This window comes from Talpa europaea, assembly GCF_964194135.1.
Source record: "Talpa europaea genome assembly, chromosome: 7".
NCBI lineage: Eukaryota > Metazoa > Chordata > Mammalia > Eulipotyphla > Talpidae > Talpa > Talpa europaea.
This window is the reverse complement of record NC_140074.1, coordinates 50,800,313-50,825,082: the sequence shown is the minus strand read 5'-3', so window position 1 is coordinate 50,825,082 and position 24,770 is coordinate 50,800,313. Positions and strand designations below refer to the sequence as shown.

The 24,770-nt window shown below is 34.2% G+C and overlaps 1 protein-coding gene across 4 annotated transcripts in view; it reads left to right on the top strand.

Moving 5' to 3' along the window:
- The window catches only part of AGTPBP1 (ATP/GTP binding carboxypeptidase 1), a gene marked incomplete at both ends in the record, with an annotated part of 95,128 nt that overhangs the window by 7,398 nt on the left and 62,960 nt on the right, over positions 1-24,770 (top strand). For 2 of the 4 annotated variants that reach the window (XM_084237325.1, XM_084237324.1), the window contains 8 exons: positions 2,812-2,936; positions 6,925-6,992; positions 9,862-9,925; positions 10,340-10,486; positions 12,045-12,176; positions 12,769-12,862; positions 20,727-20,764; positions 23,988-24,196. In XM_084237325.1, coding sequence (XP_084093451.1) covers positions 2,812-2,936; positions 6,925-6,992; positions 9,862-9,925; positions 10,340-10,486; positions 12,045-12,176; positions 12,769-12,862; positions 20,727-20,764; positions 23,988-24,196 — 877 coding nt within the window. Of the gene's footprint in view, positions 1-2,458; positions 2,944-6,880; positions 6,993-9,861; positions 9,926-10,339; positions 10,487-12,044; positions 12,177-12,768; positions 12,863-20,726; positions 20,765-23,987; positions 24,197-24,770 lie in introns of those variants that run through there. The other 2 variants (XM_084237323.1, XM_084237322.1) reach the window with 2 other exon arrangements.

Genomic DNA, 24,770 nt, shown 5'->3' with positions numbered 1-24,770 from the left:
CATTGAGACATTTTATTATATAGTATTAAAAAGTATATTTATTGCCATCACCATTGATTTTCATCAGAAAATTCTTGAACTAGCAGGAAGCTGTCAAGATCATGATGGTAGGTCTATATTTGCCAAAATTTTATTTTTTGTATTTTGTTCAACCTCTAAATATCTTTTTAGGTAAGTACCTCCAGTGGGCCCACTTGTTAATTTGAAAATAGTATGGTGAATATACTATTTTGGTGATTTTACTCATTCTGGAATATAGTTACATATTGCTTATTCTTGCAAGTTGCTGTCTGAATTACTGGGTATATAAAATAAGGCATGCACGTTCTCAACCTTCATGGAACTGTCATAATTTCACATAGTGATAAACTCTGTGGGTACATTTAAATATTGAAAGTGGTGGAGAGTTGGTTACATATTTGGGTGCACCATAAAATAAGGAGGACCCAGGTGTAGAAACTTTTCAAGAAACTGTTCTCCACATTGAAAGTCCAGCAAATATAAAGACATCAACAATGGGGGAAACCTTGTTGTAGTCAAGGAACTGATGGAAAACCCATGTGACTGGATCCCAGTGCATGAGGGGAATGTTCTGAGAAATGAAGTCTGAGGTAGACAGGGACCTCATGGCTTAGGACCTGTTTGGTTCTAATAAGAAAATAAGAATTTCTTAAGGCCTGATAGGAAGCCATTAAAATGTTTTTAACTGGATAGCAAGTTGATTAGATTTATAGAACCACAAATTTAATCATTGATAAAATAGCATAATACTGCTTCCCAGTTTTGCTAATGTCCTAGTCTAGTTACAGAAAATGTAATTTTTGTGGAAGCCTTATTTTTTTTTTTTTTACAGCTTTCTGTGACTCTCTATAGTAACTTCAAAATAAAAATTTAAACAATCACTTTGTGGACGATGAATTATTGGGTAGCAAGAATGAAAGCAGACTACTGAGGAGGAAATCATTTCCAAGTGAAACATGATGGCTGCTTGGAATTGAGTAACAAATAATAGTAGATCTGGAGAGAAGTGGATGCGTTTGAAATTTTTTAAAGATGGAGCTTGGTAGAGGTGTTGAAAAAAGGTTCTGTATTTTTGTAATGAACAACTGATGGTTTCATGTAAATTTGGGAAGTTTAAGATTGGGAAAGGAATAAATTGAGAGGTAGAAGCAAATTTTAATTGGGCTTGTTATATTGGATAAGCTATCAGAGACTGAGGGCAGAAGTGAATACAGCAGCCAGGAAGCATATAGCTTATAATTATAGCTGTGGAATTAGATGGGATCGCTCAGGGCAGAATAGTGGAGAGAGTGAAAAGAAGAGGGCTGTGAATAGAGCTGAGAGAGACTGCAGCAACTAGACGTGTGTTGAAGGAGGAGGATCAAATAGAAGAGATGCAAAAGAAGTGGTGATAGGAAGCAAAGTAGGAGAGTATGGGATCATTGAAGCTAGAAAGGTAATGTTTGAACAAAGAGGGACCTGATTAGGATAGTGCTGTCCCCTGTGAAGTGACCACAGGAGGTTTTGGGGCTACTACAGTGTACAGAAGACAAGCTAGTGGTTTGGAAAAGTGAATGATATGTGAGGAAATGAACAAAGTGTAGACATCTCACTCAAGGAGTAGCAGAGAAACGGGTCGTAGCTAGTGAGAGCTCTTAGATCATATTTATGTGTTGGTAGGTATAATCCAGTTTAAAGGAAGATATAGAGGATGAATCAGAGAGGGTAATTGAATGAGCAAATACATTGAGAATGCAAAAAGGTCTGGGGTTAAGTGTTCAAATGGAGGCATTATTCTTTGAGTTGTAATGCACCAGCTAAAGAAACATTTAAAAACAAGTAAGAGCATATCACTTATGTTTAAAACATCCCCCATCCACTCACTCGAAAAGCCAAAGTCTTCACAGTGACCTCCAAGACTAAATGATCTACTTCCTATAGTCTTCCCACTTAAACCCCCCAACTCTGACCTTATCTCTCACTATTATTTTCCTTTAAGGCTGTTCTAGCACTTCTATAATTGAATATACCAGACCCTACCCTGGGTCTTGTTTGTGACTCCTTTTTGGATAGCTTCTTCAGCAGGTATCTACATGGTTCACTCTCTTACTTCAGGCCTTTTCTAAATGGTACCCTCTCAATGATTTTTCCTCATAACTACCAATCTGTCTAAAATTTCACCCTTCCTTCCTGTACCATTATTCCCCGAACCTGCTTTTCCCATAGCACTTCTTGCCACCTTACATGTTACATAATTTTTCTCTCATTGTTAGAATGTTCAGTCTATGGGGCAGGAATTTCTGTTTTGTTTACTGTTGGCAACACCTAGAATAGCACCAAATGTGTAAACAGATAATAAATGGGAACAAGGAAGACAGAATATGGTCAGAGAATGAGATGTTTAAAACCCTGGTGGTAGGAAGGTGAGTGCATTTTTGTTTGATTGTATGTGGTTATGAAGCATGGGAATTAATTGATAATAGACTGGGGTGGAAGGGATGTTTAGAGTTTGAGAAGGGTAGGCAAAGCCTTCTTGGAGAGTAGAAAGGTGAACTTTCAGGGTATACTGTAAGATTGCTGGACAGAGTTGAATGCGCATTTGTGATTTTGTTTTTCTGAAATAGAATGTGTTTCCTCACTTAAATCGATAGAATTTTAATAATATTAAGCTGTTAAGCAGAATAAGGAAATGTGACATATATAAATGCTTACTTCTTTTAGAAGGAGTTTTTTTTTTAATAGTAATCTATATAGTATTCAATTTACAATTGCTATAGAATGTACTCTAATTCAAAGAAACATTCTTTTTAGTCTTACCAATAATTCCCGGGTTGTGGGACTCCTGGCTCAGCTGGAGAAGATCAATACTGAAGCTACAGAATCAGAGACTGCCAGATATGTTACATCAAAAATTCTTCATTTGGCTCAAAGTCAAGGTAAGCTGTACTTTGTTTTTAGAATGCTTTGCTTTTCTTATAATCTGTCTAGGCTTTTTTTTTTTTTTTTTGGAGTACTTTTTTTAATTGGTTTTGGTGTGCTTTTTAAAATTCCTTAAAAGATTCTTCAAAATTCTTTAAAAAATTCTTTTAAGTTAGTTAAAAGATTCTAGGAATATTCAAACTTTTGATAAATGAATGATTTTCTGTAAAAATAGAACTATTGCAAATGAACCTAAGAAGTAGAAAACTGAATAACTGGTGAAGAAATTGATCTTCAAAGCATTGCTTCTAAAAATGATTACAGTTTTACTTATATATTGTTGCTGTTTTCAGATACATAATTATTCTGGGGCTACTTATTCTACAATGTTGATAAATAAGATGTCAAGTAGAATAAAACTTTGATTATTAATCTAGTCTCCATTTCAGAATGCAAGCTTAGTCAGTCACTGGCCTTAGGCAAAGTCTAGGACTTAGCTGAAACATCCCGGAAATAGAGATATGGGGTTGTCATGAGAAGCGTAAACAAGAATGTTAAAATATTTAATAAATTATATATGTAATTAGATATTATTTCTCTATTTTATGAAACTAGTGTTACTGAATTAATATAAAAGCTTTTACTGGTTAGAAGAGAAGAAAAAGTATTGACTTTGTACTTAGGAACATAAATTTGAAAAATCCCAAAGAGAACGTTAATGAATTAAGTCTAAGTATACATTAAAAAATGAATGTCGGGCCTCTCCGGTGGCGCAGCGGTTGAGCGCTGGGTTGCGAAGCTGCCTGCAGCCTCTGCAGCCGGTTCGATCCCCGGCTGCTCCCCGGCCACCGGAGGAGGGTCCCACATGGCGAGCAGACCTCTCCTGCCGCCCGCTGCTCCCCTCAGCAGTGTACTTCGGTCCTTCTGCCTGCTCTGCTCCCCGCTCTGGCTCTGGTGAATTCTCTCACCCTCCCGCGCTTCTGACTGTACCCAGTGCATGTATAAACCAACCAACCAAACAAATAATAAATAAATAAATAAATAAGACATGCCTCTAGAAAATTAAAAAAAAAAAAAGCTCAAAAAAAATATATGTATCTGCAGAACATTATTTGAACAATATATCAGTAGAACATTTGAACACGTGATTATTTCAGTATGCAGAAAGGAATTTGATAAGATTCTAAAAGCCTTTGCTTTGTTAAAAAAAAAAACCCTGTCTTGTAAGTAAGGATAGGAGTGGGTAAATTGGTGAATGGTGTATATTGTATGGTGAAGTATAGAACTGAACTGGGGTACAGGACAGAGATGTGATGGGTGAGAGGATTCACCAGATACAGAGTGGGGAACAGAACAGGCAGATCTGCTGAAGTACACTGCTAAGGGGAGCAGCAGGCATGCCAGGAGAGATCTCCTGCACCATGTGGGATCGAACTCATGCTGTAGTGGCTGTGGACAGCTTCATAGGTTGTGTCTTAACCCCTTGCGCCACCAGGGAGGCCCTAGAATTGAACTTTGAATGCTGAACTTAATGAATTATTACTCATAATGATGCGCAACTGAAACATAATGCTGGAATGCAATGTTATTCTAATAAAAAGTTATTGAAAAAGGGTAAGCCAGCAGCTATCTTAATATTTAAAGTGACACATTAAAGGCATTTCTATTAAAAATAAGACTCAGCAATTCACAATCAATATTTTAATTTAGTTTTTTCTATCATTATTCTGAAGATTCACATGTTTGAAATAAGATGTTTAGTCAGCCTATACTATATTAAGGAACTCTGTGTGCATTAATCATTATTTGTGGTCATAGACTTATAAATTTCTTGATAACTTCCTCCTCTGCAGCCCATGTGTTTAGGGGCCAGTTAACAATACCTAAAGTCCCAGGGGAGATCTCTACTAAATTGCGTTTGTTCCTAGTAAAATTTAAAATATCTTCACCTTTTTTTTTCAAAGATTTATTTTTATTTATTTATACGAGCACTGGGTACAGTCAGAAGCGTGGGAGGGTGAGAGAATTCATCAGAACCAGAGTGGGGAGCAGAGCAGGCAGAAGGACCGAAGTACACTGCTGACAGGAGCAGCGGGCTGCAGGAGAGGTCTGCGGCCATTTGGGACCCTCCTCCGGTGGCTGGGGAGCAGCTGGGGAGCAGCCAGGGAGCAGCTGGGGATCTAACGGGTGCTGCAGAGGCTGCTGGCAGCTTCGCAACCCAGCGCTCAACTGCTGCGCCTCTGGGGAGGCCCTATCTTCACCTTTTAATCGGAAGGTCACTGTACAGTATTCTAGCCTTTGAAACAATTGAGCTTATCCAATAGATGTATAAAGATGTTAAAAATTAATTAAAATTTGATGTGCCAGGTTTATTCACTATATTGTCATATGAAATATCTCCTTAAAACATACCAAAAGTGAAACAAAATCCACCAGCAAAACAAAAGAAAACAATTTCTTCCAACTTATAGATAACACTTATGTACACTGCTCCTATCACTGTAGACTCTTCTCATCACAGCCTGGACTCCCCTACTCTACTACCATTGAAAATGTCCCAACCATACCACTACCAGAGACTGCCCCGTCCCCTACCCTGCCACCCACTATTGGGAAACCAGTCCCTGAATACTGCCCCTCCTTCCCTCCCAGATTGTGAAATACAGCAACTCCTAGTAACTTGGTTTAACTAGTCCACACAGTATAAATTAATAGTGACAGACTGTCCTATCATCATTTATAGGATAATCCAATTGGCTGCTCATTTGAAGGTAACCTATAGAGGTACTCCCACCAGGCTTTAACCAATTTTTTTCAACAAAACTCTATAAACAAGGAAAGAGGGATTGACGTATTCAGAATACTCAAAGATAAAAACTGCTAGCCAAGAATTCTATATTCTGTAAGACTCTCAGATATGAGGGATAAATAATGGCCTTCCAAGACAAACAGAAGCTAAGGAGTTTGCTAACACCAGACCTCCCCTATACTACACTTGTTGAAAGGAAGTCTCCTATCTAAATTTAAGGGAATAAAGTCTACAAAAAATTGAACAAGATAATAGCACCAGACGGCTAAAGACAGAATGGCTATAGCAGGTCCTGATACTAGTAATCACCCTTAACATAAGTGGACTGAACTCACCAATTCAAGGTTGGTTAGATCAGTAAACAAAAAAATCCAACTTTTTGCTGTCTCCAGGAGACTTAAGCATCAAAGATAAATGTAGGAACAAAGTACAAGTTTAGAAAACAATCCTTCAAGCAAATGGCTCTTTAAAAAAGTAGGGCTAGCCATTCATATATCAGACAAAATAAATTTCCAGCTGAAAAAGATAACAAGAGATAGAGATGGACATTATGTAATGAAAACAGAATCAATATACCAGGTAGACATAGCACTCAGTACTATATATGCACCAAATGAAGGAACATCAAAATATAACAAAATAGTTATTAACCCAAAAGCAGACATGCAGCAACATACCTGTAATAGGAAACTTTAGCAGCTCACTTTCATGAATGGATGAATCAGCTACACAGAAAACCAAAAAGGAAACAAAAATCTTAAATCAGGAATTAGACTAAGTAACTTAAATAGACATTTATTGGGAATTTCACATTCCCAGAGTACACATTCTTCTTAAGTGTACCTGGAACATTCTCCAGATATGCCATGTGTTTGGTCACAAAACAAGTTTTAATAAATTCATGAAGATTGGAGTCCTATCAGAGATATTCTCTGATCACAGTGGTATTAAACTAGAAATCAATGACAAAAGAATGTGGGAAAAACCTCAAATGTGTTACTGAATGATGATGGGTTAATGAGGAAATTAAAGTCCCCACAGGGTAGAATAAGCAACCTTCAGATGGAGGAACATCTAGGAAACAGTTTAGAATGTTTAGTGGACCAGTGGAGACTTGATTCCACATTGCTATATAATAAATCTCTATGTAAGATTTCTTTCTCATGTTTTAAAGAAAGCTTTTTTCTGTTTTTCAGAAAAAACAAGGAGAGAAATGACAGCCAAAGGTTCTACAGGAATGGAAATTCTGCTGTCTACTTTAGAGGTAAATCACTGACTGATTTTAGTTATGTAACTAGTACTACAGTAGTAGTACTACAGAAAAAAATATTTATGAAGCTTAACATTTTTATCCTAATAAACATAAAACTTTATGTTTAACATAAACATATGTTTATAGTTAATAAATTTTATGTTTATTACCTAGTAAACATAAAACTTATTTTTATTTATTTTTTAAAGATTTATTTTATTTATTTATTTTATTTATACAAGCACTGGGTATAGTCAGAAGCGCGGGAGGGTGAGAGAATTCACCAGAGCCAGAGCGGGGAGCAGAGCAGGCAGAAAGACCGAAGTACACTGCTGAGGGGAGCAGCGGGCGGCAGGAGAGGTCTGCGCGCCATGTGGGACCCTCCTCTGGTGGCCAGGGAGCAGCGGGGATTGAACTGGCGCTGCAGAGGCTGCGGGCAGCTTCGCAACCCAGCGCTCAACCGCTGCGCCACCGGGGAGGCCCTGTTTTATGTTTTGAACTATCATTTGGAACTAGAATTTAAGAGTTTTGTACATATTAGGTAAATATCTAGTGTATTTCCCCATGATAACCACAGTTTTAATCTTAACATGCCTTTCTAATTGGTAATAGAAAATAAGGCATTAATGGAGAGCTTAAGATAAATGATTAATATTGGAATTATCATTTATTGTATTGAGTTAATTGATGTATGTTTGTGATTGTTTACTACATGTATTAGTTGAGTAACTATTATATTCATGATACTTAAATTTCTATGCTAGTGTAAAAATATTGGGTAGGATTAGCAGAATGTACTCAGAATCAGGATTTTGTATTCAGTGCAGTGCTGCCACAAGGAGTGAGTATATTGTGTATCTTAAACTTATACAGTGTGTATGTCACATTATAGCTCAGTAAAACTGGGTAAAAAACAATAGGGAGTGAGTTCATGTGTGTCGATAGGAAGTCTTAGAGTCATAAGGATGTCATTGTTTTCCTAAATAGAACTGTCAGTTTAAAGAAATCTCAGTAATAATACCAACATTTCTGTTTACAAAGTCCAAGTAGGAAAATAAGAAGCAAGCATAGAAAGGCCAGTTTTGAAAGAGAAGAGAAATGAGAAAGGATTAGCCCCATTAAATACCAAAGAAATTGTAAAACTTCTGTAACTAAAATAATTTATAAGTTGTTCATGAGTAGTAGACAGGCATCAGTGTAATACAAAGGGAAGTCCAAAAATGAATTAAAATATTTATGGGTTTTTAGTAATACTTAAAGTAGCATTTCAGATCAGTGAGCAATAGAGGGATTACCTAGTAAATGGAGCTGGGACAAATTGTTTGCCTGTAGAAAAGCATAACAGTATATATTTTCTATGACAGAATTCCAAATCAATCAAAAATTTAGACATGGAAAATGAATCAAAATACTAGAGGAATTAGGGCCTCCCCTGGTGGCGCAGCGGTTGATCTCTGGGCTGCAAAGCTGCCTGCAGCCTCTGCAGTGCCTGTTCGATCCCTGGCCCCCAGCGAGGGTCCCACATGGCTTGCAGACCTCTCCTGCCTTGCCCGCTGCTCCCCTCAGCAGTGTATTTCATCAGTCTGCCTATTCTGCTCCCCGCTCTGGCTCTGGTGAATTCTCTCACCCTCCCGTGCTTCTGACTGTACTCAGTGCTTGTATAAATAAATAAATAAATAAATAAATAAATAAATAAATAAATAAAGATTTAAAAAAAAAATGCTAGCGGAAGTAATGGTAGAAATTTTAATTTTATAGTAGGGAAAGCTTTTCTAAGGATAAAAACGAGGAGGTATAAAGGAAAAGATTGATAAATTCAACTGCGTTAACAAAGGTGTATGGAAAAAATACCACAGGCACTTTGCAACCTGAGGAAAAAGTATTTCAACTCTTATAACTTCTTTAAATCTAAAGAATTTCTTCAAGTTAATGCAGGGGGAAAAAAATCACTAACCCAATAGAAAATGTGTAAAGTTAAATAGTTCCCAGAAAAAGAAAAAAATGGCATTCAAATTGAGCATTGCTTTTAGTAAGAGAAATGTTACCAGACTTTGGGAAATAATTACTCTCTGTTTGCTGGTGGGAGTGTGCATTGCTCCATGAAGAGCTATTTACATTGAAATAGATGCCCATGTTCTTTGATCCAAAAATTTTGGCAATTTATCCCACATCTAGATATACTTAATCCTGTATATGTGTAAAAATACACACGTACACACACACATTTACTTAGTTTTTTGTTACAGTTTTTCAATAGCAAAAGATTAATATAAGTTAAATATCCTATTGGTGGGTGACTAATTACATAAACAATGGCATAGCCATATAATAGAATATGTCCTGTGGCCCTTTAAGAGGATAAATAATACTATTTATTGATATTTAAAAATATCAATGTACAAAATAGCATCTATAAGGAAATAACACTTGAATAATTCTGTTTATATACACATTTACTTGCATTTCTTCCCGTTTGCACATTATCTTTCATACACAAGAATCTGATAATGGTGTTGCCTTCTGAGAGGGGATTTATGGAGAGTATATGATGACTAGGGTGAGTTATACATACATGTGTAGTGTCATTTATATTTTGATTCATTTATTTATACTATCTGCTTGGTAGAAAGATGAAGTCAAATGACAAATTTATTCCTCTTGTATTGCTATTAATGTTGATGCTAAGAAAATAATAGCTCAAATGACTTGTAAAAATTCTTAAGAGTAAAAAGAGATTGAAGTGCTAATTGAGAATAATGGAAACCTGAATACATTTGTTCTTAGAGAAACTGGAAAGATTATTTATAAATTATACATAGTTCCCAACAAGTAGAAAACGTTTGGAAATCATAAATTTACTATGGTTTAATCTTTATTTCAGAGCACGAAAGATCTTCAAACTACACTTAATATCTTAAGTATTCTTGTTGAACTGGTTTCTGCTGGTAAGTTTTTGTTTCCTTTGGTCTAATTTCTGTTTGTAAACAGTGACCAACAATGTATCATGCTATTGTATGTTGACTTTTCTGTACCTATATGGAGGATATTATGAGCATTGGAATTTGAAAACTGAAATATCTTACTCTTTTGTTGTTACTTTTGATGTCTTCTGTACCTTCAAGCTACTCCACAAAGCCCATGTGTTTCAGAGCCTTGAATGTAGATTTTTGGCACCCAAAAATAGATTTCCTATTTATTTTTTGTGCTATTTGCTAACTTAAATAACTGAAATTAAATACGATTTTTTTTGTTTTGAAATCATCATTGTTGATATTTCTTGAATCTTGATAAGTTGTGATAATCTAATACATTAAGGGAGGATTTGCTGTTTAAACAAATTAAAAAGGATTTTCTTTTAGGTGGAGGTCGAAGAGCAAGTTTCTTAGTTGCCAAAGGTGGTTCACAGATATTGTTACAGTTACTTACAAATGCCAGCAAAGAATCTCCCTTGAATGAGGAGTTAATGGTGCAGATTCATTCTATTCTTGCAAAGATTGGACCAAAAGGTAAGGATTTTGCTTGTATGGTTATCAGATCCTGAACCATCTTTGTAACCTTGATTGATTCTATCTGCCTTGAAACCGGTAATTTTTTAAATCTAAAATACTATTGTTTTTTTTTTTTTTTTTGGTCTTTGTCATGTATGCTTTTTTACAGTCAGTTAGTGACCTGCAAGAATTTAAGATCCTAATTCATGAGGAGTTCTATTAAATATGGTGGGAAAAAGAAGAAAAATATATTAAAATACATTAAAATCGTGTGTGTGCGTGTGTGTGTATGTCTGCCTGCCTGCAAAGAACGCACATAATACAGATATTATTGAGGCTAGAAGGAAGGAATCTGGATGGGAATATTTTGAGGATTGTGGCATGAAATGTGTTTGCTTTTCACTAAAAATCCTGTTTGCACTATACAGTCTCAATGTCTCAAAAACTTATAATCTAATTAAGAAGACCAAAGAGACATTCTAAATCAAAAGACCAGTTATTACAACAAGAAGACATAAGTTATTACATAAGTTATTACAACAAGAAGACAGAATATTAAAAATATATAAATTGAGAAAACAGTATAAAATAAAGGAAGAAGCTGATTTATGTTAGGTTAACAGAGAAATGCATCCTTTGAATAGAACTGTAGTTCAGTTTATAATTGCCTGCATTTACAAAGTTTAAAACAGTTTCTAAACTCTTAGAATACTGAGTTTTGAGAGTTCTGTCATGGCCTTGTGGCTTACATATGGGTGTTGTACTTGGAAATATTTGATTAAGATGTTTATTCTAAGAAGTGAGTATGTATAGTATTTTTGTATTTATATGCATTTATTATTGCATAAGTATTTAATGCTTTTAACAAGTGTTATATTAAAGCATCCCTGAAATAAACTTTCCTTATTGATGAGTGTTGTTACCTCATTTTCTCCTCAATTTAGAAACTTTCTTTTAGACATAGATATATTTAATTGGTATTTACATTCCTTTAATGTCCCTTTTAAATTGTATTTCATTTACTTTCTCCTATACTTTTAATTTTTTGACATTTCCTTTATTGTTTCCATTTTTGTGTCATTCAGAAACACTATTCAGGATTAGATTCCTTTAGAAATTTACTTGATAGTGTCTGCTAGATTATTTTTTAACATAGGCTTCATTTTTTTATTGATTTATATTTTATAAGTCTGAAAGGAATATGATTAATATTAAGTAAATTATATTGGTAATGGACAGTTAGATTATTTACTATTCTCCTTAGTCATGTGATGGTGTTCTTGGCAAACATGTTCAACTGGACAGACTTATACATGAAGTGAATCAGTTAAGGTCTTTGTTTGAAGGCAGACTATCTTCTGTCATTCACTTTAGCACATTCTTTCAAGCAGTGTTTCAAAAGTATAAGTAGAATATTAAAAACCATGCAAGCAAATGATTTCAATTTTTGTTATTTCAGGTCAACTTTATATTTGATAGTATGAATTTATAATAAATTTAAAATTTCAATGCTTCATGACATCTTCATTCGAAAGTTATATATCAATAAATTGTGTGTGTTTTTTTTTTTAAACAGATAAAAAGTTTGGAGTGAAAGCTAGAATTAATGGAGCTCTCAATATAACCCTGAATTTGGTCAAACAGAATTTGCAGAATCATCGCTTGGTTTTGCCTTGTCTTCAGCTTTTAAGAGTTTATTCTGCCAACTGTGAGTTTTTCAGAACAGCTTTTAGTTAACTTAGTGTTGTGAAGCTGCAGAAAATTAACATTTACAAGTACCTTAACTCTATTAATCTCTAAAATTTGTGAACAAGAGAATATTTAATATGGCTGTTTGTAATTCAACACTCCTGCTGCTCCCCACTAAAAATGATATGGCTTAAGAGTGTGAGGTGACAAAATCGTAAGAATTCTCACTAATTCCCCCAATTTGTAAAGGCCTGGAGTGATAGGATGAATAGACAGTCTGTGGGGAAAAAAATGTGGTAGAATATGCTGATATTCACATCTAGAAAAACTCTTATGCCTCTGGGTTTTCACAACTGAGAGGAAAACTTAGAAGGAAGGCCTGGGTTAGCAAATTCACTTGGAGCTAATTATCTTAAATAAACAATAGGGAAGTAGCAGAACAGAAAATAGACAATATAAGTGCCTTTGAGGAAGCTGGGGGAGAAGGGAGCTTGAGATGAAGTGTCTCCCCAGCCCACCCCACACACATACATCTTTCTCTCTAAAATGCTCTACTACATTGCTTATTGAGATTTTGAAGTAATTTTTTCATCTTTTTCTCCCCTTCCTAGCTGTGAATTCAGTATCCTTAGGGAAAAATGGAGTTGTGGAACTGATGTTTAAAATCATTGGACCATTTAGTAAGAAGAATTCGGGCCTTATGAAGTGAGTAAATGTTTTGAGTGTAAATAGAGGTTTTCCTCTGTTATTCTGGCAGCCTCATCATGATCTGCATAATGAGTAGGTTCAGTTAAATTATATCTCTTGTAGTTCTTAAATAGTGTTTTTATTATGATAAAGATTTTATTTAACATAAAATTTAATCTTTAAAGATATATCAAAATTAGAAAAATTTAAATTAATTTATTATAGTGTTATGGATAGACTCTGAACATTCCTAAGTACTGTAAGAGAAAAACAGTATCATTAATTCAGAAATATTTATTGATTGCCTACTATATTCCCTATCCAAGTTTTGCAGTTTTTTAATGACTATTTTCTTCCTTCTCATAATTATCTGACCACAGTTGAATTTGTACATTTCTATTCTGTCAAAATGATGTCATTCTTTTTCTTTTCTTATTTTAAATACATATATAGCTCAAGATAAATATATGTGTATATGTATAACATATATATTGATTCATTTATAGGGTTCTTTTTTTTTTTAAAGATATATTTATTTATTTGTTTGTTTATACATACAAGCACTGGGTACAATCAGAAGCACAGGAGGGTGAGAGAATTCACCAGAGCAGGGAACAGAGCAGGCAGAGGGACTGAAGTACACTGCTGAGGGGAGCAGCGGGCGGCAGGAGAGGTCTGCGTGCCATGCAGGGGCCGGTGCGCAGTCGGGGATCGAACCGGCGCCACATAGGCTGTGGGCAGCTTTGCAACGCAGCGCTCAACCACTGCGCCACTGGGGAGGCCCTATAGGGTTCTTATCTTTAGAAAATGAAAGGAATTCCCAGTTACTTAGTTGTATTTAGTCTTTTCTTAAGCCACATTGATGGTTATTCTCTGAAACATTTCATATGGAATTTTTCAAACTCATGATATTATTATACAAATTAGTATTCTTGAATTTGTCTTATTAATTACTTATTTATATCCAGTAATTGTCAACATTTTCCATTTTGTTTCATTCCCCATCCAAACTTTCATTTGTTGTTGCTTTATTTGTTGTTTTATTCTACTTTTTTATTTTTTAAAATATTTATTTATGCATACAAGACCTGGGATACAGGCCAGAGATGTGGGGGAGAGAGGATTCACCAGAGACAGAGTGGGGAACAGAACAGGCAGACTGACTGAAATACACTGCTGAGGGGAGCAGCAGGCAAGTAAGGAGAGGTCTGCTGAGTCATGTGTGTTACTCCCTGGCTAGGGATCGAACTCGTGCTGCAGAGCTGCGGATTTGCTTCATAGTGCGGTGCTTAACCCATTGTGCCACCAGGAAGGCCCTGTTTTATTCTACTTTAAAGCAAATCCCAGATGCATATATGAATCTATGTTTCTGTAAGCAGATTCTATATATTTTATCATATACTAAATACTTCAGTATATGACTAAATAGTGACTTGAAAATAACCACAATACTATAATCATACTCAAAAAAATTAACTCCCTAATATAATCAAAATTCCAGTTTGTGTTTAACTTTCTCCAGTTGTCTCAAAATGCCCTTTTTAAATTTGATTTGTTTGAATCCAAATTCAATAAGTTAAATGTATTGTTCCTCATTGTAGTTAGGAAATTTCCAAAATGACACAGTTGTGGAATAGAATAATGAACCCTGATGTACTCATCATCAGTTTCATTCTTCCATTCTGCCATTTTAATTTTATCTTTCCTTCCCCTGGCCTTTTTTAAGGCACATAGCAACCATTATGTTAGTTCTATACATTCTTTAGTATGATCACTGGCGGATACTGAGCTTTTTTCTTTTAGTGTTATCACCGTATCATTTTTATTCCCAACAGTAATAGTTCCTTAATATTATCTAATACTTTCTGATTGTCTAAGACATGTCTTTTTTATAGTTAACTTGTTCAAATCAGGATCTAAAAAGGGGCCTATACTTTCTATTTAATTGATACGTGTCAATTCTTTTAAAGAAAATAACATGCCCCCTACTTTTTTCCTTCTGTTTTGTTCATTTGTTGAAGGACCCTGGTGATGTCTTTTAGAATATCCCATAATTCTGGAATAAGATGACTATTCTGGGGTCATCTAACATGTAGGTATATCCCTCATATTTTCTTTAGGCCAATCCAGCTAGCGGATTGTTTAGATTTTTTTTTTTTCTGGTCAGAAATATTTTATGAGTGGTGCTGGGTACTTTGTTTGCACCATTTGAAATCATTGAGTCGAGTTACTACATTTACTTTTTTATCTGCTAATTTGGCAATATTTTGTGACATAGCCTAGATCCATTATTGCTTCAGCTATTGAGCTGCAAAACAGTGAGTTGCAAAACAGTGAGTTTTCTAATCTTCTCATTCTGTGTTCATCAGCTGTTATTCTTTTAAAAAGAAGAAGTTGTCCACATCAACTGGTTACATTTTATAAACTATGGTTCAGAATATTTCCAAACTTTTCACCTTTTCTTAACAAAGGTCAAATATTTCAGTTTTCACCTTTTCTTGAAAATAGGAGCTTATTTGCACAATATTATTTTTTCAATATTATAAGGTGACAACATATTTACTTATGCAAAGATCATATGCAACCTGAAAGTATCTGATAAAATGTAGTGAGACAAAGAAAATGATAATATCACAATTAGTAAAATTGACTTAAAGAAATGGTGTGGTACAGTGTAGTGAGTGGGTTCTGGAGGCAGACAGAACTGGATTTGCATGTTAGCTCTCTCACTTACTAGTTCCACGAAGTAATTTATTTAACTCGTGTCCAGTTTCCTACACTGTAAGGTTGTCCTGAGAACTTAGTGCAATGATTTCTATACTTAGTCTATGACCTAATGAAATAATTCCTATGCAGTGTCTATGTTTTTGAAATGTAATTAGTTTAGATAAATAATGTAGTGATGTGAATGAATCCTAGTTAATAATGAAAGTATATTCTTTGCTTTCAATTTTATGTAGCATATCTCCCCATGATTTTTAAAGTACTTCATAATTTATCTTTTATCTAATTGTTATGATTTCCTGTTTAACCTTGTTACTCAGTTGTAACCACGTTGCCAAATTGAATATAAAATGGAGAAATGGAATATTTCACAAATATCCTTATAGTATACAACATGGATGTATCCAAAATCATATAAAAATCTAAACTAAGAAATATATTAATTAAATCATTCCATTATTTTCTTTAGATTTTTAAACAAGTTGTTTTTATTTTGATAGGTTGATGCTTCCCTTTAGGGTTTCCTTTTCCAGTTTTAGGTTTTGGATTTAAACATTATTAATCCACTTTATTTTTTTTTCAAAAGATTTATTTTTTATTTATACAATAGCTGGGGTACAAGCCAGAGGGTGAGAGGATTCACCAGAGACAGAGCGGGGAGCAGAACAGACCAAAAGCAGACAGACCAAAAGCACTGGTGAGGGGAGCGGTGGGCGCAATAGGAGAGGTCTGCCGTGCCATGTGGGAATCTCCCTGGCTGGCTGGGAATTGAATCCTTGCTGCAGAGGCTGCGGACAGCTTCACAGCTCTGTGCTCAACCCGCTGCGCCAGCGGGGAGGCCCTATAAATCCATTTTATACACTGTAAATATGGAAGAAACTCAGGAAACTCTTGTAACTTCCTTTGAGTTTCTCTACAGGTTTGGAGGTGATTGCAGGATTGATCCCATTCTTATAACTTCATGAGTACCTGGGCTTACGTTTTTTTCCCTTCACTGCTTCTAAATGTATAAGACATAGGCTGTGTTTTAGGACATTGCTGGTTGTATTGTGTGTGGAACATATAAGATTGGAAAAATATATGAGGATGTGTAAAACTGATACTTACACTAAGCAGTTCTAACCAACTAATATTATACAACCTATGCATCCTAATATATTAAAAAATTTTTTGTATAACATTTATAAGTTTATATTGGGTTGGAAGTGTCACAGTATTTCAGGAATTTGTTTGCATTGAAGTTTTAAAACATACCTTTTAAATATAATTTTGGTGAAAATAATAAGATAATGTTGCATCAAGCTTTATAATTTCTTTTAATCTAATGGCACTATGAAGCAAGTTGGTTGAATTTTGGAATCAGAATTACATTCATATTCCAGTTTTATCAATGTAGGGTAATAAACATTAACAAAAATTTTGTTATAGTTTTGCACTAGAAACTGTCAATATAGATGATAGATAAAAGAGGAAAAAAAGAAGGAAGGAAATAAAAGAAATACATTTTTTAGTATATTCATAGAAAGAAAATTTCAAATATTGTCCCATACTATTTCCTGTGAATATATCTAGAGACAGTGAGGAAATAAAAACGTTTCTTTAGGTAAAACATTTCAGTTTTCTTATTGAGGATATTTTGAGTTTTCAAAAGAAGTGCAGTGTGTAGTATTTTCTGTAAACATTATACTACAGAATCAATCTTTCCCTATACCCTGAGTCTTTTGGGACACATTAAATTAAGATGATGTGCTATATTAAGAAAAAGAAAGAAACTATCAAAAGCACTGTTGTTTAATTCAGAGTGTGATAAACAACTGCTTTCAGAGAGAGTTCGTGAAAGTACTTTAAGATATCTATAATTCTGAATAAAAATTTAGCTGTAAATGGGAAAATTCAGTGAGTTCATTGGAAGTGATTGCATCTGAGTAGTTGTATTTCCTAAGGTGTTGTAACAAAGTGTGCCTGGTACAAAGTAGTTGACTTGAAATAATAGAAATTTATTGCCTGGAATCTAGAAGTCCAAAATCAACTTGTCAGCAAAGCCATTGTTATCTTTGAACAGAATTCTTCCTTACTTCTTTCTAACTTTTAGTGGTTTACTCCAGTCTTTGGTATTCCTGGATTCTATCTGTAATATTTTGGTCTTTGCCCCATCATTAGATGGTGTTCTTGACTTGAGATTGTCTTTCCCCATCTTAAAAGGGCATAATCATGATGGATTAAGGACTACCTACTCCAATATGATCTCAACTACTCAGATCTGTAATTACCCTGTTTCCAAATGAGGTTACCTTCTGAGGTACTGAAACGTTTTGAGGATTCTGACATTTCTGACTTCATAATTTCCTTTTTCAACAAGAAACTTACATTATTCGTGTTTTTTTTTTTATAAAGATTTATTTATACAAGAACCGGGGGTACAGGCCAGATGTGTGGGAGGGTGAGAGGATTCAACAGAGACAGAGCCGGGAACAGATAAGGCAAACTGACTGAAACACACTGCTGAGTGGAGCAAGGGGCGAGACAGGAGAGGTCTGCTGCACCATGTGGGTTGTAGCCGGTGGGGATCGAATCGGCACTGCAGAGGCTGTGGACAGCTTCACAGCGCTGTGCTCAACTGCCTGCACCACCAGGGAGGCCCCATTATTCGTTTTTCCTATAATTTCATTTTTATGAATATACATATTATATTCTGAAATGTTTGATTTCCCTAGCTATAAAATGTGATTTTATTTTGTGAACAAGGTTATTTTAAGAATTAAACTAGAAAACACTAATAGAAGATCTGTGACAATTCCTGGCATTTATCAGGTCTTGCTGAGCAATAATTTTCTAATTCTATTTTTTTTTATAAATTGCTATTTTACTTACCAGATCCAGTTAAATCTGTGTTTAATTTGACAAATTTAAAAACCATCCTTATTGTGATCATGTTACAATTATGTACATTTTGCATAACTAAAAGTATGGAAAATTTCTCATGAATAGTCAATGCTATGAAAATTCGGTATATAATTTTGTAATTTTTTTTTTAAAGATTTGTTTATTTTATTTATACAAGCATTAGGTACAGTCAGAAGCATGGGAGGGTGAGAGAATTCACCAGAGCCAGAGCGGGGAACAGAACAGGCAGACTGACGAAATACGCTGCTGAGGGGAGCAGCAGGCGTGGCAGGAGAGGTCTGCGCCGCCATGTGGGACCCTCGCTGGTGGCTGGGGATTGAACTGGTGCTGCAGAGGCTGCGGGCAGCTTTGCAGTCCAGTGCTCAACCACTGCGCCACCAGGGGAGGCCCTATAATTTTGTAATTTTTATTTACTCTTAACTCATTGTTACTTACCAAAAGTTCACTATGTATTATGAGAAAGTTACAGGTATGAATTTATAATATTTAAAAATATCTATGCCTTTTTATTTTACAAATGTTATCATAAATAAAGGTTTACATAGTTTTATTTGTATCAATAAACCGAAATGTAGCAGTAATGAGCACTTGTTAAAAATGAGCACTTACGGTGGCGCAGGTGGTTGAGTGCCCTGCTGTGAAGCTGTCCGCAGTGCCAGTTCGATCCCTGCTGCCCAGCGAGGGTCCCACATGGCGTGGCAGACCTCTTCTGTCTCACCTGCTGCTCCCCTCAGCAGTGTATTTTATCAGTCTGCCTGTTCTGTTCCTTGCTCTGTCTCAGGTGAATCCTCTCACCCTCCCACGCTTCTGGCTGTACCCCGGTTCTTGTATAAATAAATAAATAAATAAATCTTAAAAAATATGAACCCTTATTCTCCACCTAGTTTTGGATGATTGTTTCAGGTTTTGCAGTAAACCAATATCCATCTCCAATCACTACACATCTTACATCTTCTAATCAGTTATTCACTTTAATTATACCACATCTGGTCAAACTATGTTTCCTTTACTACTAATGTATGCAGCATTTTCTTTATTGCTGTTTTTGGTTTGAATTTCTTTAGTGGTTTTTTTCACTGCTATGCACATTTTATTACTTTTCTAGATTTCAAAATTTTCTGTGGAAGAGATACATTTCTTGTCTAAATTTATACCACTGAAGAACATGCTGCTGTGGGTGTCTAGTAGGCATTCAACAAATTCTTAATGGTGAATGAGATATTTAACAGTATGCTATTTTTAATGGAGATTATTGTAGTTGTTGAAACCTTACTAAGGGGCACTGTAGTATAAAGACATATTTTTAAAGTTTTTGAAATTAACTGCCATATCTTCAGTAACTCCTTTTAAAAAACTATTTGAATGATAGATATTCCATAATGATGTTATATGTGTTCCTACAGCTAATTAATGACAACTAATTTTGCTATGTATAACTGAGTATTTATGTTTAATGAAAACATAAGTTTTGTTTTTTTGGTTATCCCTCTCTTCTCTAATGGTCAGTAAGAGTTTTCGAGATACTAGTTATGTTCATTTCTCTTTGGTGCTAATGGCTGAAAAATGTTAAGTATTCATACTTCTCTCCAAACTTTAATTCCAAAATGTTTTCCTTTTGTTGCCACTTTATATATTAAGATTATTGTCTGACAGAGCTAAAATTACTTTAAAGTCAGATAAGTGAGAATATTCAGAGAATTTTGTAGTTGTGACCTTTTGTTAAAATCTTTCTAATTCCCTTGTGAATCAGAACCTATGAATCTTTTTTTAAAATTAGTTTTATTATTAATATTTTTGCTACGATGCTGGTTTACATTGTTGTTTGTGTGTTAGAATTTTATGATCTCCCTCTCAGGTGATGTTACCACACTGCACCCTGCCACCAAATAGTGTTCCTTTGTGAATCTTCTCAAGTCAGATATAAGTACACTATTTCTATTCAACCAATTTCTGATATAAAGACTTAGTGTTAATTTTCTTCTTTAAAAATTTTTTGGGTGCTTTTCTGATGATAGTTCTGATATCTGTTATTTCTGATACTGTGATACCTGTTGATACTTCAGTCTTCCTCATATCTTATTTTAATCCAAAGAGATAGATATATTCAGAGAAACACAATATGTAATTGACTATAACAGGAATGACTTTTGGAACTGATAATAGAATAATTAATTATCTGAAATATTGTTTGAATTTACTACTGTAGATTAATTTTACTAGTTCTGTTGTTGTTTGTGTTTTCTCGTGTTGACAGGGTTGCTTTAGACACTCTTGCTGCATTGCTAAAATCAAGTAAGTTTTTAAATACTAGAAATACTAGATACTTTTTTTTTAGTGTTCTCTCTACTATGTTTAAGAAAGTATAAATTTAGTTTTAGTCTATAGTTATAAATCCAGTTTATAATATTTTAATGTCAAATTTGATTTTATCTTTTAGTATAGTTGATTGATAATGTCTTTATATTTATTGTGCTGGAATTTATTCAGTACATTTATATAAGTATTTAAATTTAAACTTCCCATTTTTTAAGTTGTTTGTATTAAAAAAGTGCTGTTAGTAGAGGAAAACAGAAGTAAATATTATATAATTACCCTTTTTATAAGTGAAGCTAACAGAGTATTGTAAATGTTTACTGTGTAGAAAATCTTAACTATTGTCTGGATAGAGCACATGTGATTTTCACTGAAAATGATTTTATTAGAAATTTTGTTTCTAATATAAACTCAAATTCATTATATTAAAGAGACGACTATTAGTGTAAATTTATAGTTTACTAAATTTGTTTAAAACGAAAGCACCATTTTTGTTATCTTCAAAATTGAAGCATTGGATTAAACATCTTCTCATGATATGGTGCCTTTAGAGAGTAGTTATTTACTCCTCCAACACACATAGTGTTTCTGTTTGAAATATATATTTTTTGTTAGAATGCCCACTTCTACCACTTAATTTCATTAACATTTTTATTTCACCATAGTAACATTTAGTCAAAAAGATCTGTGTTTATGGCTTTCAATTTTTCTGTCTATGAAAGATGAGAACAATTTACTCTTAAGTTTGAATGAGCAGAATTGTTTATTTGAATAGTAACAAATGATTAAGTGATTGAAAATCTGATAGTTGGCAAAGCAGTGATTTATTAAATATTTAAAATTACCTAGGTATGTCAAGTGTATGTAAAACATTTAAGAGTTTATTCTTGAAATGAAATATGTGGTACTCAGATTAGCCATTTAGCATTTTTTTTTCAGGTAATGTAGTGATGAATGTTAGACCAAGATCAGAATTTTTGGATTAACTTAAAAAAAAGCTATTTGTAGTCTTGCTTTAATGTGCTTTGATCTTACAGTTCAAACTGTATACAGATTAAGTTTTTAATATAGACATTAATTTTGGTTTAGAGAAGATTAAAATAGCTATTAAAACCAAGCTTATTAAAGTATACTAATTTTCAGAATCACCAATAACAAAGTCAGAAAAATTCATAAATTTCAAGTGTCTTCTAGAAATCTGTTAACCTAAATAACTGAAATCTGATATATTTAATTTTGGATAGTAATCTTCTTTTTGGCTCCTTCCATTCTCCTTCAAAGGAGGATGGTGGGCAAACATATCTGTTTCATCAGGTTATAAAGTAACTGGTAAGTAGAATGACTCTAGTATATTTAATTATATTTTCATATGACACATGGCACTAAATAGGATAAAGACTTAATAGTACAAAAAATACTTAGTGGCATTCTACATTTTTAATACTTTGTGCATTTGGAGCATTCACATTCATTAACTTTTTTTTTTAAAAAAAAAAGACTTTTTTTTGGTGTGTCGGCAATCATTTACTTTAAAAGGGTGAGTTAGATTGTTATAATAAGCCAGAAAAGGGTAAACAAAGAATATGTATATATACTGGATGCAGAAAGACAGAAACCTCAGTTGCCACTGCTGGAGTGTGGATTAGGTGCTGACTATGAAGGTAAACCTAAGTTGTCTTTTAATTAGAGAGGGAAGAAGAAGAGATACAGGCTGACTGGCAATTTGGTGCCCTGAACACATGAATAGAAACTCCTTTTCCAAACTATTGGGCTGTCAGAGAAGTCATGACGTATTTTTTCTGTTTATCAAGCAAAAGTGTGTCCTGACTTTTCTGACAACTCAATGTTTTAATTGTGCTCAGATGCTGATTGAAGATAGCTCTGTTCGCTTCTCTTAAGGGTCACTCAGCACCTGTGTTTCAGTTATGAGGTTTCTTATTTGCTCCTTATGAAAAATTGGAATATTTTTCATAAATACCATTTTTAGGCTTTTGGGAATTCCAGTATAAACATGCAAAATCTGCATGTTTATTAGAACATCCCCTCCCACCATGAATTTCTTCCAGCTGTTTAATGCAAAAAAATGATTTGTGAGAGAGCATTACTAAGTTTGTTGATCTCAGTGTCTTTACATTAACTTGTAGATATGTATTAGCACATTTGGAAATTGTACTAGTTCTTTGAGGCAACTAAAAGCAGTGAAATCTTACTGTCTTATTATTTTAATGTCCTTACCATTAGCTTTGTGGTCATTATAGGTAAACTTGAGGTTAAGGAGATATTGGTATTTCTTTGTAATAAATAGTCTTAGATGGGTTGGTGTTCCACATTATTTTGCACTCTTAACAGTAGGTCCATCCATGTAGTGCTAGCTGGCTCAGTGATTCCCTTGCTGCCATCTCAGTAAAAGGCATCCTTTTCATTAATAATGTTAAATATTAACATCTTGAAATAATAAAATAGCTCAACTTCGTGTATTTATTTGTGTGAATTCTATTGCAATAAAATTGGCTATTTACAAAAATATCTTTAATGCAGTTTTTATTATATTAAAAATTAATGACCAGAAAGCAGTATCTTCTAATCATATAATGCTCCTTACATTTAAATTATTAAAAAATTGGATAAGTATTTAAAATGTTTTAACATGGATAATTATATGATTGTGGAGGTCATTAAAACAGTTAATTTCAGTGGAAATACATAAACGATTGTAATAAGAGCTACATTCAAATGGAGTTCATGTCAGTGGATACCTACAAAGTTTCTGATAGAAGTTACAATAATGATAATGACTTTTAATAAAATCATATTCACAGCTAGTAAATTAAAGGCTTATATGTTCCATTCAGTGTAAGCAAAGTTAGTTTGTTTCATGTATACGAAACTCTTGTTAAAATAAAACAGTTAAAAAGATGTAATGTAAAAAGGTGTAAAAACATGTAAGATTTTGGTATTTATAAGCCACAAGAAATATAGAGACAGGTTTCTGAAAAGTGTTTTAATTTGCAATGTGGGACTTGTCATATTTATTTTGTTAGATAAAATATTTAAATATGTGGTTTGCCATGTATTTTTTGAGAAAAAGAATTATAAGAATATTTCAATATTGAGGTTATGTTTGATATTTAATTTGATATATCTTACCACCACTTTCTCTTATCACTTAAAAAATACTCTTTCTAATTTTCTTTTGTTAAAGAAACCAATGCCAGGAGAGCTGTAGACAGAGGATATGTCCAAGTTCTCTTAACAATTTATCTAGATTGGCATCGTCATGATAATCGGCATAGAAACATGCTCATTCGGAAAGGAATTTTACAGAGTTTAAAAAGTGTTACGAACATCAAGTTGGGAAGAAAAGCATTTATTGATGCCAATGGGATGAAAATTCTTTATAGCACTTCACAAGTGAGTTTTCTCATTATTGTGTTTATATATTAATATTTGGTTCTTTTTTTTTTTAAAAGATTTATTTATTTATTTATACAAGCACTGGGTACAGTCAGAAGCACGGGAGGGTGAGAGAATTCACCAGAGCCAGAGGGGAGAGCAGAGCAGGGAGACTGATGAAGTACACTGCTGAGGGGAGCAGTGGGCGCAGCAGGAGAGGTCTGTCGCACCATGTGGGACCCTTCCCAGTGGCCAAGGATCGAATCAGCGCTGCAGAGGCTGCAGGCAGCCTCACAGCCTGGCGCTTAACTGCTGCGCCACCAGGGAGGCCCAATATTTGGTTCTTAAGAAATCTTTAGGTACAGAAAGAACAGCATGAAAGCAATAAATATATTTTTAAAAAGGAAACCATCAATTATTTCTCACATGACCTGAATTGAAGAAAATACTGCATACCTGCAATGTGAATTGTGTTCCAAAGGTAAAAGGAAGATGGTCCTTAAGGCAGAAAGGCTTCTGTCTTTTCTGAGATGTGCAGTTGGCTGTACTTAGCTTTGCATGTTCCCTTCATAAGGTATTTACAAAATCCTGA